Source organism: Megalopta genalis, chromosome 1 (genome assembly GCF_051020955.1).
Source record: "Megalopta genalis isolate 19385.01 chromosome 1, iyMegGena1_principal, whole genome shotgun sequence".
NCBI classification, from domain to species: domain Eukaryota; kingdom Metazoa; phylum Arthropoda; class Insecta; order Hymenoptera; family Halictidae; genus Megalopta; species Megalopta genalis.
Genome location: NC_135013.1, coordinates 1,676,843 through 1,690,095, shown reverse-complemented (window position 1 = coordinate 1,690,095; position 13,253 = coordinate 1,676,843). Strand labels below are relative to the sequence as shown.

The 13,253-nt window shown below is 37.1% G+C and overlaps 1 protein-coding gene and 1 long non-coding RNA gene across 3 annotated transcripts in view; one reads left to right on the top strand and one right to left on the bottom strand.

Annotated features, from left to right (window-relative positions):
* Nucleotides 1–2,102: 2,102 nt before the first annotated feature.
* On the bottom strand, nucleotides 2,103–7,540 carry LOC143258773 (uncharacterized). The gene is made up of 2 exons (XR_013032616.1): nucleotides 3,935–7,540; nucleotides 2,103–3,778 (listed from the first exon to the last, which is right to left on the bottom strand). It is a non-coding gene; the product is annotated as an uncharacterized LOC143258773 (long non-coding RNA).
* AcCoAS (acetyl coenzyme A synthase) overlaps nucleotides 3,851–13,253 on the top strand; it is a 35,438-nt gene continuing 26,035 nt past the window's right edge. Inside the window, exons 1-2 of one of the 2 annotated variants that reach the window (XM_033477139.2) lie at nucleotides 3,851–4,050; nucleotides 12,561–12,776. In XM_033477139.2, the coding sequence (XP_033333030.1) occupies nucleotides 12,691–12,776 (86 nt within the window). In that variant the 5' untranslated portion in view covers nucleotides 3,851–4,050; nucleotides 12,561–12,690. Of the gene's footprint in view, nucleotides 4,051–7,549; nucleotides 7,985–12,560; nucleotides 12,777–13,253 lie in introns of those variants that run through there. The other variant, XM_033477130.2, reaches the window with a different exon arrangement.

Genomic DNA, 13,253 nt, shown 5'->3' with positions numbered 1-13,253 from the left:
CAGGAACAACGAGCCATGATTGAAGACCTCCGGGTGTTCGCCCAACAAGCCGTCTAAATCAGATAAGGTAATTTGCGTATATTAATTGCCGCGCTAATGAAAGAGTGTTTAAGGCGATTTCCTCATTGAATTCTGCATACCCTTTTTCCGTGCCGCGATTGTGTTAAGTAGGACGATGAACACCGTTGAACGTTGTCCTTCCTTTTGTCTGTCGCACGGAGGTTTTATCGAACGAACACAGCCACGTCCACATATTAATGGTCGCTCGCATGCTTTAATAATTATGTAGGTAATTGCTTTAACAATTGTCACAGAAAGGAAAGATATTAAACGACAAATTTTTAAAACAGTAATTAATAGACCGCTGATTTTATGCATTTGTTGGCGAATTTAGAGAATTTATTAATCGGTCATGTATTGTTTTCAGACAGTAATTAATAGGTCGCCGATTTTATTTATTTGTTGGCGAATTTAGAGAATTTATTAATCGGTCGTGTATTGTTTTAAACCAGTAATTAATAGGCCGCCGATTTTATTTATTCGTTCAAGAATTTAGAGAATTTAATAATTGGTCGTGTATTGTTTTAAAACAGTAATTAATAGGCCGCCGATTTTTTATTTATATGTTCAAGAATTTAGAGAATTTATTAATCGGTCGTGTATTGTTTTAAGACAGTAATTAATAGGCCGCCGATTTTTTATTTATATGTTCAAGAATTTAGAGAATTTATTAATCGGTCGTATATTGTTTTAAGACAGTAATTAATAGGCCGTCGATTTTTTTTTATTTATTTGTTCAAGAATTTAGGGAATTTATTAATCGGTCGAGTATTGTTTTAAACCAGTAATTAATAGGCCGCCGATTTTATTTATTCGTTCAAGAATTTAGAGAATTTAATAATTGGTCGTGTATTGTTTTAAAACAGTAATTAATAGGCCGCCGATTTTATTTATTTGTTCAAGAATTTAGAGAATTTAGTAATATTATAATATTATTTGCAACTTATTAAAATTATTGAGAAAAGAAATCAATGTTTCCGTGGCTTCTGTGTCTTATAATCGATGCAGGCAATCTTCGTTTTACATAAAAATCCGCAGCCTAATAATTAATCAGTATAATGTAACTGTTTGGGCATTCTCTTTATGTAATTGTAATTTCTTCTGTTTGTTTCGAATATGATAATTATCAATACAGTTCTAAACCGTGTTAAAAATGATTATTTGCTCCAAAAAAAAAAAAATATATATATATATAAATAGCGCACGCTTATTTATTACATTCGATTTAATCGTTTCGAATTCAGCGATCGTGGCGCCACTTACGACGAAATCCCGAAGCTCCGCACGATGTCCGTACAGCGCCAAACTGTTAGACAAGATCGACTGTGGATAATTTGACGCTGTAAGTATATCTCGAACGGAGCTTCAGTTTTTCGCCGCGAGAGGCGCCGTGCTCGCTTACATCTGCTCAATGCAGGACTACCGATAAACACTAATTATGGCATAATTAGGGCAAAAAACAATTAACCAAGAGAATAGAATTGTTTAGGACAGTCTTCTGCGTCGATACCGTGTCAGAAAAACAGATAACATCACCGCAACACATAATTAATTATCGTGGTAAATAATCAAAATCTCTAAAGGCAATTTAATTATGTTTTCTAGCGTTGCCATTTGGTTTTTTCAGGGCTGGGGAGAAATAGTAAATAGAATTTAAATATTTTTACATTCTCATGTGTGTAGTTACATATGGAAATAGTATTGTAAAGTAAGCGTTTCATTAAAATATAGGAAAATAATATTTTATCAAATAGTAATATTTCATAGAACAGTATTTAGAATAATGGTATTGCAACTAATGGTACTGCAAATAAGAGGTTTTTGTCCTTTAGCTTTTTATAGTACCATGTACACAAGAAATACGTGTAAACATATACACATGCGTTCAGAAATATTTGCAAGAAATATTTATTCGAATAGAATTTATTTTCTATACATGAATCCAAGTGTAAGTAGTAAATAGTATTTTCTCATGATTTGAACATTTAACGAAATAACTGAGTTTTTCATACAATATCGAAGCAATAAATTATTCTGACCAATACTGTGACCCCTGGTTTATTGCGAATAACCAAACATTGTTAAAAAAGAAAAAATTATGCTAAAGAAAGGGGTTCAACGACAATACCCTTACAATTTTTTTTATTCTGGAAGCAGAGCGAACAAACCAGGATTCTTTTATGCCCTCGAACAAACGAGGGATGATATTATATTTTATGACCACGAACGCAACTTGTTTATGACACAGTCCCGCAAGTTCACATTTCATAATTCGACGCGATACGTAAACATTAATGAATTTTCATAACGTTTAACGCAACGACGCGATAACAATTATACAGTCAGTATCGCTTTTCCTTGAGACAGAGACATTGATTTTGAAATGCAAATTAAATCTTTAATACGAAGCCATAAATCTTGTTTTTTCATGAAACAGCGAGAATCATCAATGACAATACACCGTCTGTGGCCTCGATTTTCACTCGTAGTCGGCAGACATCGAATTACCAAACCAAAATCCATCTACGACCTACATGCAGCACCTGTTTGTTCGAGTTCGCGTGCAAATGAAAAATTCCCAGGTAATGATAGTAAATTCCTATATTAAATTTCTCATATTAAAATTTTACTTCAGTTTGGTTCCAAAAGATTTTTTGTAAATATAACCAAATATTGGAAGATTCCCTACTTTGGAAGGTAATTGTTTTTACTCGAACGTGTTTCTAATTCTAATAACATTATATATTATTATATATTATATATAATATTATATATTCTATATTCTATTCTATTCTATTCTCTATTCTATCTTACATAATATTATATAGAATATATTACACAGAGTGTCCCAAAAATGTCTCGCAATCTGAAAGTGGCGGGTTCCTCGGGTCATTTGAAGCAACTTTTTCCTCTACAAAAATTTTTTCCGAGGCACCGTTAACGAGTTATTAACGAAAAACAGTGGCCAATGAGAGGCGAGCTCGGCTGGCGCAAGGCGACCGAGTCAATGCGCGGAATTGGGCTTCGTACGTTGGTTGGCTGAGCCGTCTCGCGTCAGCCGTACTCGATTCTTATTGGTCACTGTATTTCGTTAATAACTCGTTAACGATGCCTCGGAGAAAATTTTTGTAAAGGAAGAAGTTGCTTCAAATGATCCGAGGAACCCGCCATTTCCGGATTGCGAGACATTTTTGGGACACCCTGTATATTCTAATAATATTTCTAATAATAGTTTATACGCGCGACGTTGTTGGCCGTGATCGAGTAAGTCATTCATTGTGATACATATTACGATTACGATCAATCCTTGGATCGGCCAGTTCTTTCTCTACCGCTACGATCCGTTCACCAACGGTAATTGTTGTACGTTCAAGAACACCGTCGCTCGTCGTCACGTGGACGCGTCGATGTAACAAGGGGGCGACTTTGAAAACCTCGAATCGCATTTCCTGGAAGAATACGTAAATATTGTTTTCACCGCTGGGAACGCTGTTTCGTAATCACCGTGTCGACTTTTTTCAAGTGTATTCGTGTTTCTGGCGTACAGCAGAAACGCAAGAATGTGAAATTAGCATTTCACAATGTGTTAACAGCGTTAAACATGCGATAACATTTACGGCACATTTTATTTTTCAACTGAATACTCGTTTGTTTTCTTCGTCGGTAAAACAGATTTCACGTTCGAACTGCAACGTCAGTTTCATCGAGTATCGAGAGCCTGGAATTAAAACAAGTGTCGCAGTTCCTTCGAATGTTTCCTAAACAATGCATGGCGAGAATTATTGAAAGCATTTCTTCGACGTTATCGCGATGTTTTTGAGACGTATTAAGATCGATCGCCGCGATAAAATTCAGTTGTGCAGCATAACCTCACCTTCTCCGGCGTCTCTATTATGCATTCTTGGGCAAGATATTTTAAGTTCATCGCTAATAGCAAAGTCGTCGAGGAGTATGAATAGGAATAGCGCAAATAACGAGAGTCCAGCATAGGTATGTAATATCGAAAGTCTTGAAATACTTTGAAGGATCATAAATTTTTTTCAATGTATCTCGTTCTCAGAAACACAGCTGTGATAAACATTTCACTGTTCCATGTAAAAAGAAAAAATGCTTCTTTGCGTCTGCACGACAATTAATAAAATTACCTGGAATATAAATATGAGGATATGAACCAATTGAAAATCTATTATTGTTACGTTGCAAGCGAAGATCAGGGGAAACAGCATTATTTATAGTTCCGTCTCGCTCAACGCTATTGTCGATTACTATATGGCAACAGCGTGTATCAATATTAACCATGCTAATTATAGCCCAGACATAATTCAATTACATTATGATACTTACGAAACATTTTTGGAATATTTTTAACGATGCTTACATCGTTAGGATGTTACATCAATCTTGTTTACAATTCCGAAATTGTGCGTGATAAAATGATAAAAGTTAATCTATTCGTACAACTTACTATTTATCTCTTACGTTAGAGTAGTAAACAATCCTCTTTATTTTTCCATTGCCTGCTGCTGTAATAACAACAGCACGAGGAATCTCCGACAATGTCGCCGATAAATAGTTAGTATTATTCATATAGGCAACGAAATTATACGCTGCCTCGTGTGTTTGCATTTCTAAATATCCATTTGCATAAATGACTGGCAGAATTAAATAATCTTCAGACGAAACAACAAAATCTTTGCCGATGATTCGATTTTCGGCAATTCATTCGGCTCGGTGTTTTCGAGTTCGAGAAATTCTGGAACATTCTATGTATACATAATGATATTGCATATATGTATATGTGCATAGGTACATAGGCATCTAGCATTTGTCCAACGTGTCAACATATCGCAGCTCTAATTATATACATTTTTATTATTAATTTTTCTTCTCGATTCACGATGAACTTTATAAAAAAAAAAAAAACAGAAACGCTAGTGTATTAAATTATGCCACTTATAAATATCTAAACCTATTCGACATCAATTCATGCAAAAATTACCACGCTGTTAGCTTTGTTCAAGCGTTCTTGCAATTATTCCACTACATATCCGTTCGCTTTGTCCTTACACTTTGTGCTCTCTGCGCGTACACCAATTATTTGAACTTTTACTTGTTCCCGCGTCTCGGAGCCAGGGCCGTATCAAGGTAATTGCGCGACGCGAGGACAATAAAAGTTTTTCTTTCAATTCGATTCTCTCGCCGATTTCAATTAAAAATCAATAAAAGCCTAACTGAGAAATGAGGCTTGAGAAATTTTCATTCTCCATCGATATTTACGTGCTAAACGTTAACTTATTTTAATTAAAATTTAAATTTAAATTAAATATTAATATTAATGTGTTTAATTGTTATGTTTTTTTAAAGGTTTTATTTAAGTTAACTGGACTATATAAAGAATGTAAATGGACAGGGGATCAAAAATATGGTTTAGACGATAAGGTCAGATCCATGATGAAATGATAAATATATTTAGAGTAGTTAACTAAAATGATATCGTAAGTAATCACCTAATCGTCACTGTAAAAAATAGATTCAGAGCTCGTAGCTTCGGGTGTGACGATAAGAGGACTTTGACAACGATAGCGAAGTTAAATATACGCTGGAATCATATCGAATTGTTGGTAAACATAAATGCAATTAGAAACGATCGTAAGAAAATAATATTATGTATTACGTGAAATTCGATTTCGATATAGTAAAAGATCGAATTGTTGTTAAACCATATACATATTTCCCATTTAATTACATTTGGAAAGCAATAAGAAATTAAAATCATGTTTCGCTCTCGTAATTTATCCATATTTATTCGTTATCCGCGTCTGTAGTTTTTTCATTCATTTAATTATAACCGATTACAGTATATAAACAAAATTATGATAAATAAATAAAATAATTGATGTAAATAAGACGAATTACAATATATAAATAAAATAATTGATGTAAATAAAACGAGTTACAATATATAAATAAAATAATAGATGTAAATAAAACGAATTTTGATAAATAAATAAAATAAGTGATGTAAATAAAACGAATTACAATATATAAATAAAATAAATGATGTGTCGATAAAACGAATTACTCTAAATAAATGAACTAATGCAATTTAGTTCTTCGACGTGTATACATGATCGAATAAAATTGATATCGATCGTTAAAAAATCTGTTCCACTTTTTCATTGAAAAAGAAACGAAAACACACGATTAAACAGCACAGTAAAAATGCCGAGATGATTGGAATCGAAGCGATGCGTTAACATCAGGTCACGACAGGTTCAGACAGTCGAAAATACTGTGTTTACAAGTTCCACTTGCGCGTGAGTGCGTGGCCGCCCGAAAAGAGGCGTTCGCAACGAGAATATCGCGATATCGGTGGTGAAGCACGAGGCTACCCTACGCATTTATCGAAACGCGAAGGTCAGTCTCGTATACTCCAAACGGGATTCCCAAAGAGTTCTTGCGACGGGACTCGATAAAACGTGTGTCGCAAGCAAGCGTGGTGTCGCACGCGGCGCACGGGGTTCAGAGTTAACACATTTTGCGCGGGTCACAGATCGACCTTCGCTTACACGCCTGGCGGGAGAAAAAGCAGCGAAGTTTTGAAAAAGCTCGTTTTTCAGTAAATATTTAATATCTTGCAAAACCGGCAATAAGAATTTTGACAATATGTATGCAACGAGGATTTATAGAATGTCAATTTTTAGAATTTCTTTCGAATATGTAACAAAATTTATAAATGTTTATAACAATTACGAGTTAACAAGACGTATTTTTGAAGATATTTCTGGTGGACTTATTTGTCTTTTTGTTGTTCCTAGTGCAATAACAATTTATTTCATTTAATTGTCGAACATTGTGAAATTCAGTGAATGATTTAAATATTCCGAGTCAAAATTGACCCGGTCACCGTCTTGTCAGAGTTACTACCTGTTCAGGATATACAGTGACTCCCGTTAATATTTTAAATAAACGATAGTGGGATCAGTCTACTAGACCATAACTAAGATGCTTTTTTAAAATTTTGCTATTGTTTGGAACGACAAAGGAAAGTAAAAAAATTTTTTTAAATGAAAAGAATTAATTAACTTTAAAAGATTAAGAAAATAAGAAAATTTAAGAAATATGTTTTGCAGATCTCGCTAGGTTATTTTTAAAAATTTTAGGTTATTCCTATTTCGTTTTGTCGTTCCAAGTAATAGCAAAATTGTAACAAAGTGTTTCAATCATTGTCTAGCATACCAGTCCTTCTATCACCCAAAAAAAAAAATCAAATCGTTAGCTCCAATATCAAAGAAGTTATTGCGTTTTAAAAAGCGTGCGAACATAAATGGGACTCGCTGGTACATAAGCGTAGCGGCGGGCCGGCTAAGCGAACAGTGCGCCCCTGACGGCGCGCGGCGACTTCTCCACCGACGGCGACGCCGGCGTCGTCGCGTTCCGGGACGACGGCGACGAGCGACGCTAACGACGCCACGCCGACCGCCGTCTGCGCTTCAGTCACGCTTTATCAGCCGAGTCGTAACACGGAGAAGAGCGAAGGCGCGCGCGGCTTCGAACAGCGAATCGGTGGCTCGTCCGTGCAACCTAGATCTCATCGTGTTCCGTCCTCGTCCTCGCGCGTTCGTTCGCCCGACAGAGGTGAAACCCGGCCAGAACCGAACGACTCGCGGCGGCGAGCAAACGCGCAAAGCCTCCGTCGTTCGACTCCGCGTCCGACTCCGCGTCCGACTCCGCTCGTTTTATTGATCGTCTCCCCTCGAGAGAGAGAGCCTTCCGCCGAAAACGCCGCGGCTACTACGTTCAAGGATCGTTCCGGCTGCGAGAACTCCGCGAAAATGGTGAACGACATCTACTATCCGAACACCGAGCTCTCGAAGAACTCCCACTGCGACAGCTTCAATCGTTACAAGAAGATGCACGAGAAGTGAGTGTGTCACACGATCGTCCCTAAAATGCGGATTTTTATGCGTTCGCGAATTAGAGGAAACGCGACGAGATCACCGACACTGTTGTAACTCGACAAATCGTACGAAACGTAAATAAACGTTCACGCGGTTCCCGGACTCTTGCAACAGTTTGCGGAACATTTTTGCTTCGCATAAAGACCCGCAGTCGAGTCGTCACAGTTCCATCGGGGTTTCGGCTTGTTTCGGCGTTCCATCGTCGCGCGCAGGCTCTTCCTGTTTCCTCCGTCTGTCCTCTTCCGTGGCGTCCGCCGATCGCCCGTGTTTCGCATCAGCTGATCGCTTACCCCCGATGCCGCGGAAACTGTGGCTCCGCGCTCGAGCCTCGCCAATCAATAATTTTCATAGAGAACCTACTTGGATACGTACGCTCGCGTTCGATTGTTGCGCGACTTCCTATTGACGAGATTCGAAACGAGTTCGCACGAACTGTTCACCTAAACTGCTGATTCGCACGTTCTGTGTTATATTAATATTTGCTTTTAGCTCTTCGTTGTAAAAATCGTCTTTTAACGGTATATATGAATTAAATTAAATTAGGTTATATTGAATTGAATTAGATTAAATTATATAAAATTAAATTAAATTAGATTATATTTTGAATTGAATGAAATTAAATTGTATAAAATATTATATTAAATTATATAAAATTGAATTAAATTAAACTAAATTAAAGCAAATCATCGCCGTGGCGACTTGCACAGTTTCGGGAGTTCGATCACTCTTGAGTGTCAATGGAACAGCGGTTAGGCGAATTAGCTGGTCATCGAAGAGTTATCTTCGCGGTTATGTCGTTTCTCGTGTCCACGGTGTCTCGCGTTTATGGCTATTCGGAACAGAATTCGTAACTGGACAAAATAAAAATAAAAATATAAAATAAAATACGTCGGATTTAAAAAACGAGGAGTTTATCTGATTGATAAATAAAGTTATTATCAACTTCTGAACCAACCAACCACATCGATTGGCGCATAACAAATATACAGGAAGTTTAGGACTGATTGTCAGATCAAACGGATGAAAAAATGTTGAAATAAACTTGTGTCCGAAAATGCTTTATTGAAACGATAGAATTTAGCGAATTGAAACGTTTCAGGCGTTTCATTGGAGTTTCATAAATCACGCGATGAGCCGTGACGTTTAGTATGTGATCACGTAGCACGTTGTTTCATAGAACCGACTACATACATGCCCCGCAACCTCGCTGTGCCATTGGAACAGTTCCGTGAGGGACTGTACGTTGCAAACGGAATTATTGAATAAAATTTACATTGGAAATCGATGTACAATTTTTTCCGAACACCACCGTACGGAGATTGCAGTGCGGGTCGTTTCGACGGCGACCTTGAACGCGACGTAACCAAACGATGTAAACAACAGGTTTTTCGGTTAACTTGAGGTTAACCGACCAATGGGAGCTTCGAAATCGTCGCGGGCTAAGTGTCCGGCGCGTTTATTAAGACGTTCGCGGACAGTAAAAATATTTTAATCAGCTGCGAAATAGACCGTCGATTTATTCAGAAACTAATTGCGATGTCCAAATTTTTGATCCCGTTCGATCGCATTTATTCCGAGCGCTCAGTATTATTTTAGATATAATATATTAAATACAATATACAGGGCGTCCCAAAAATGTCTCGCAAATGGAAATGGCGGGTTCCTCGGATCATTTGAAGCAGCTTCTTCCTTTACAAAAATTTTCTCCGAGTCACTGTTAACGAGTTATTAACGAAAAACAGTGACCAATGAGAGGCGAGACCGAGCCAATGAGCGGAACTGTGCTTCATGCGCTGGTTGGCTGGGCCGCCTCGCGCCAGCCGTACTCGATTCTTATTGGCCACAGTTTTTAAGGACAGTTGTAAAGGAAAAAATTGCATCGAATGAGGAACCCGTCACTTTCGGATTGCGAGACATTTTTGGGACACCGTGTATATTAAATATAGTATTAAATATTATTATATTAAATATTGAAAGACAAAATAGAATGAAAACACACACTGCGTATTTTTAAATTAAATCACTGTACATATTACTATACTCTGTACTCTAAAGAGAATCTTGCTCGTATAATTAATAACTAATACAAATAATAATAAGAATAACAACGTACATTGTTCTATAACAACAACAAGATCGGACTTGTTTAAACTTCGTATAATTTCTGTTATAATATTATCATAATTTTATTTCTGTTATAATATTGCCATAATATACGCTCGAACGAAGAAAAGATTATGCACAAGATTAGTTCTGGAAACATTTCGAAAATGTCATGCAAATGAAAAAAAAAAAAAATTTCGAGAACCAGTCATTTTGACAACTGACATTTTTGGTAGTTCTAGCGTTAAAGCGTCTAATAATTTCGAAAACTAAACGCTATATACAAATCGAACGCATAATAATGTGGCTCATAAATTCGAATGCCGTGGCATTCACGTCCGCGAACGTGTTAAGCGCATTCCCTCGTTGCTCGTTAATGATTTCATAAGGGAGAATCTTTAGGCGGGCAGCAGGCGGGGGGTGGTGGGGGGCATCGGTCAGGGTATTACATTAATTCTGGGACGCGTCTCGTGCCTGGATAGCTTTCGAAAATGAAGCTCCGTATCTAGGCCACCGGGAATTTATATTGTTCGCGGTGGAGTCTTATTTTTGCTTCTTACGGAAATGCTACTTAATGTCAACGGGTCATTAAATGTGCAACGTAGGTATTGATCTTATAATAAAATCCAGCAAAGTAGGCGCTTTGTTCTTAACCCTTTGCCCTACGATTCAAGTTTCAAGAACGTGTCTCGCAAACAACAAGATCAGTCACGCGTGGAGCACCCTTTCATGGTTGCGCGGAACGTCTGAAGTTATTGTGCCAATCACGAACTTCTTACGGAATGTAAATACAGCGACTGCCATTAATATTCGGATACTTTTCGAAACGCGATAACTTTTTTACGACTGGACTAAACGACTTGAATTTTTTTGCAGCGATAGAGCGACCAGTTTACTAGACCATAACTAGAATGCTTTTTTAAAAAGTCGCTATTGCTTAGAATGATAAAAGGAAATAAATAGCTCTTAGTTTTTTATTTTTTTGTCTGAGCCTACAACGAAAGTTTAAAAAATTGTTTCGTTGATCTCGGCAAGTTATATGCGTGTAAAAATTTCACTAAACAATTAAAAATGACGAAAAATAAAAAACCATAAAACACGTATCCACTAGTGTAACACGAGCCTAACTAGTTATGTTTATATTTGGCCCGACTAACGCACCGCGGCTCTCATTTCTGGCCCGATTTTTTTACCACGTCTCTCAGATGTGATAGTCATTTTTCGCCCGATTTTTTTTACCACGTTTCTCAGATATGATAGTCATTTCTGGTCCGATTATCTGACCACGTCTCTCAGACGTGGTTATAGGATATTAATACAATGTTCTGCAAGCTTCGAATCAGCTGTTTGCAATTTTTTGTGGTAGATCGTTAGAAACGGTGAACATTGCAAATGATACACACAAGCTTTAGTGGAATGTTCAGTTCTTCGGTTATTTATCCAGAGTTATGTGTGAAAAATTTTTCAGAGAAAATAACTGAATGAATTTTAGAGAAAAGCACGATGGAAGTCATAAATAAACTCGCATAATCTAGTGGGATCGTCATTTCTTTGGTTACCGTTTTCTATAAAATCAAGGTACAAAAGTTTCGGTCTTGTTATCTTGGGAATCTGTAATACCATAGGCGTGCAACATGGAAATAGAACAATGTTATCGATCTACCAACCCGGTTGCGACAAGATACACTCTCTGCCTATCTCGTTCACCTGAACTTTGTACATATGTATATGTACGTACACTGCCGCTCAAAAGTATGTGGACATATCTCCTTAACTCTTATTACTATCTAAAAAAAAAAAAAAAAATTATAAAACCTTTAATAAAATCGTACAATATTAGAGAGCGCATTTAATCAATAATTAATAGAACAACTCACAAATAATAATAAGACACAATTATGTATATCTTTTATAATATAGATTATATATATATATATATACAGGGTGTCCCAAAAATGTCTCGCAAACCGGAAATGGCGGGTTCCTCAGATCATTTGAAGCAGCTTCTTCCTTTACAAAAATTTTCTCCGAGGCACCGTTATTAACAAAAACAGTGACCAATAAGAATCGAGTACGGTTGACGCGAAGCGGCCCAGCCAACGAGCGTACGAAGCCGAGTTCCGCTCATTGGCTCGGTCGCCTCGCGCCAGCCGAGCTCGCCTTTCATTGGTCACTGTTTTTCGTTAATAACTTGTTAACGGTGCCTCGGAGAAAATTTTTGTAAAGGAAAAAGTTGCTTCAAATGACCTGAGGAACCCGCCACTTTCGAATTGCGAGACATTTTTTGGACACGCTGTATAATGAAATTAGTATAATGAAAATAGTATAAAAATTGTAATGAAAAATGATGCTCAATGCGCGCGCGCGCGTGTGTGTGTGTGTGTGTGTGTGTGTCAGTAACTAGTCGTTGAACGCACGCGCTTGTACTCGTTTCAGATCCATAAAGGATCCGGCGCAGTTCTGGGGCGAGATAGCGAAACAATTTTATTGGGAGACGCCGGCGATCGACGAGAAGTTCTTCTCGTACAACTTCCACCTGAGCAAGGGTGAGATCTTCGTGAAATGGATGGAGGGCGCCTCGACGAATATCAGTTTCAATCTGCTCGACAAGAACGTGAAGACCGGGAACGGCGACAAGATCGCGTTCTACTGGTAAGGACAAATAATTTGCCAATCGAATTGTATGTTGTTTTAGGCAAAATTGGAATCGTTTGCGTCGACTTACAGAAAAGAAAGGTCGAACGAAGATCGTACTTTCTTCTTCGATACAGTTCCAATAAGTTGAAAATAGAGCAAGAAAATTCTGAGTTTTAAACAATTAAATTAATTAAAAAAATTATTAAAAATTGTGGTTCACTCGCGGATAAAGTTAATGAACAATATCATCGCAGTGTTTTCTTCGAAACGAACAGCGCACGATGAATGCAAAAAGCAATACAAGAATTGCTCGTTATTTGCTTTTCACGTAAATTTGGAAAATTGTAAAATTGCATTTTATTTGCGAAACTAGTGTACGAATTATCCATTGCATAACGTACAACAGACGAGAGAGAGAAGCAAACATTATTCGTTATTCGTCTTTTCCTAATATCCAAGTAAAATATAACATTTCACTTGCAAATAAGAAAA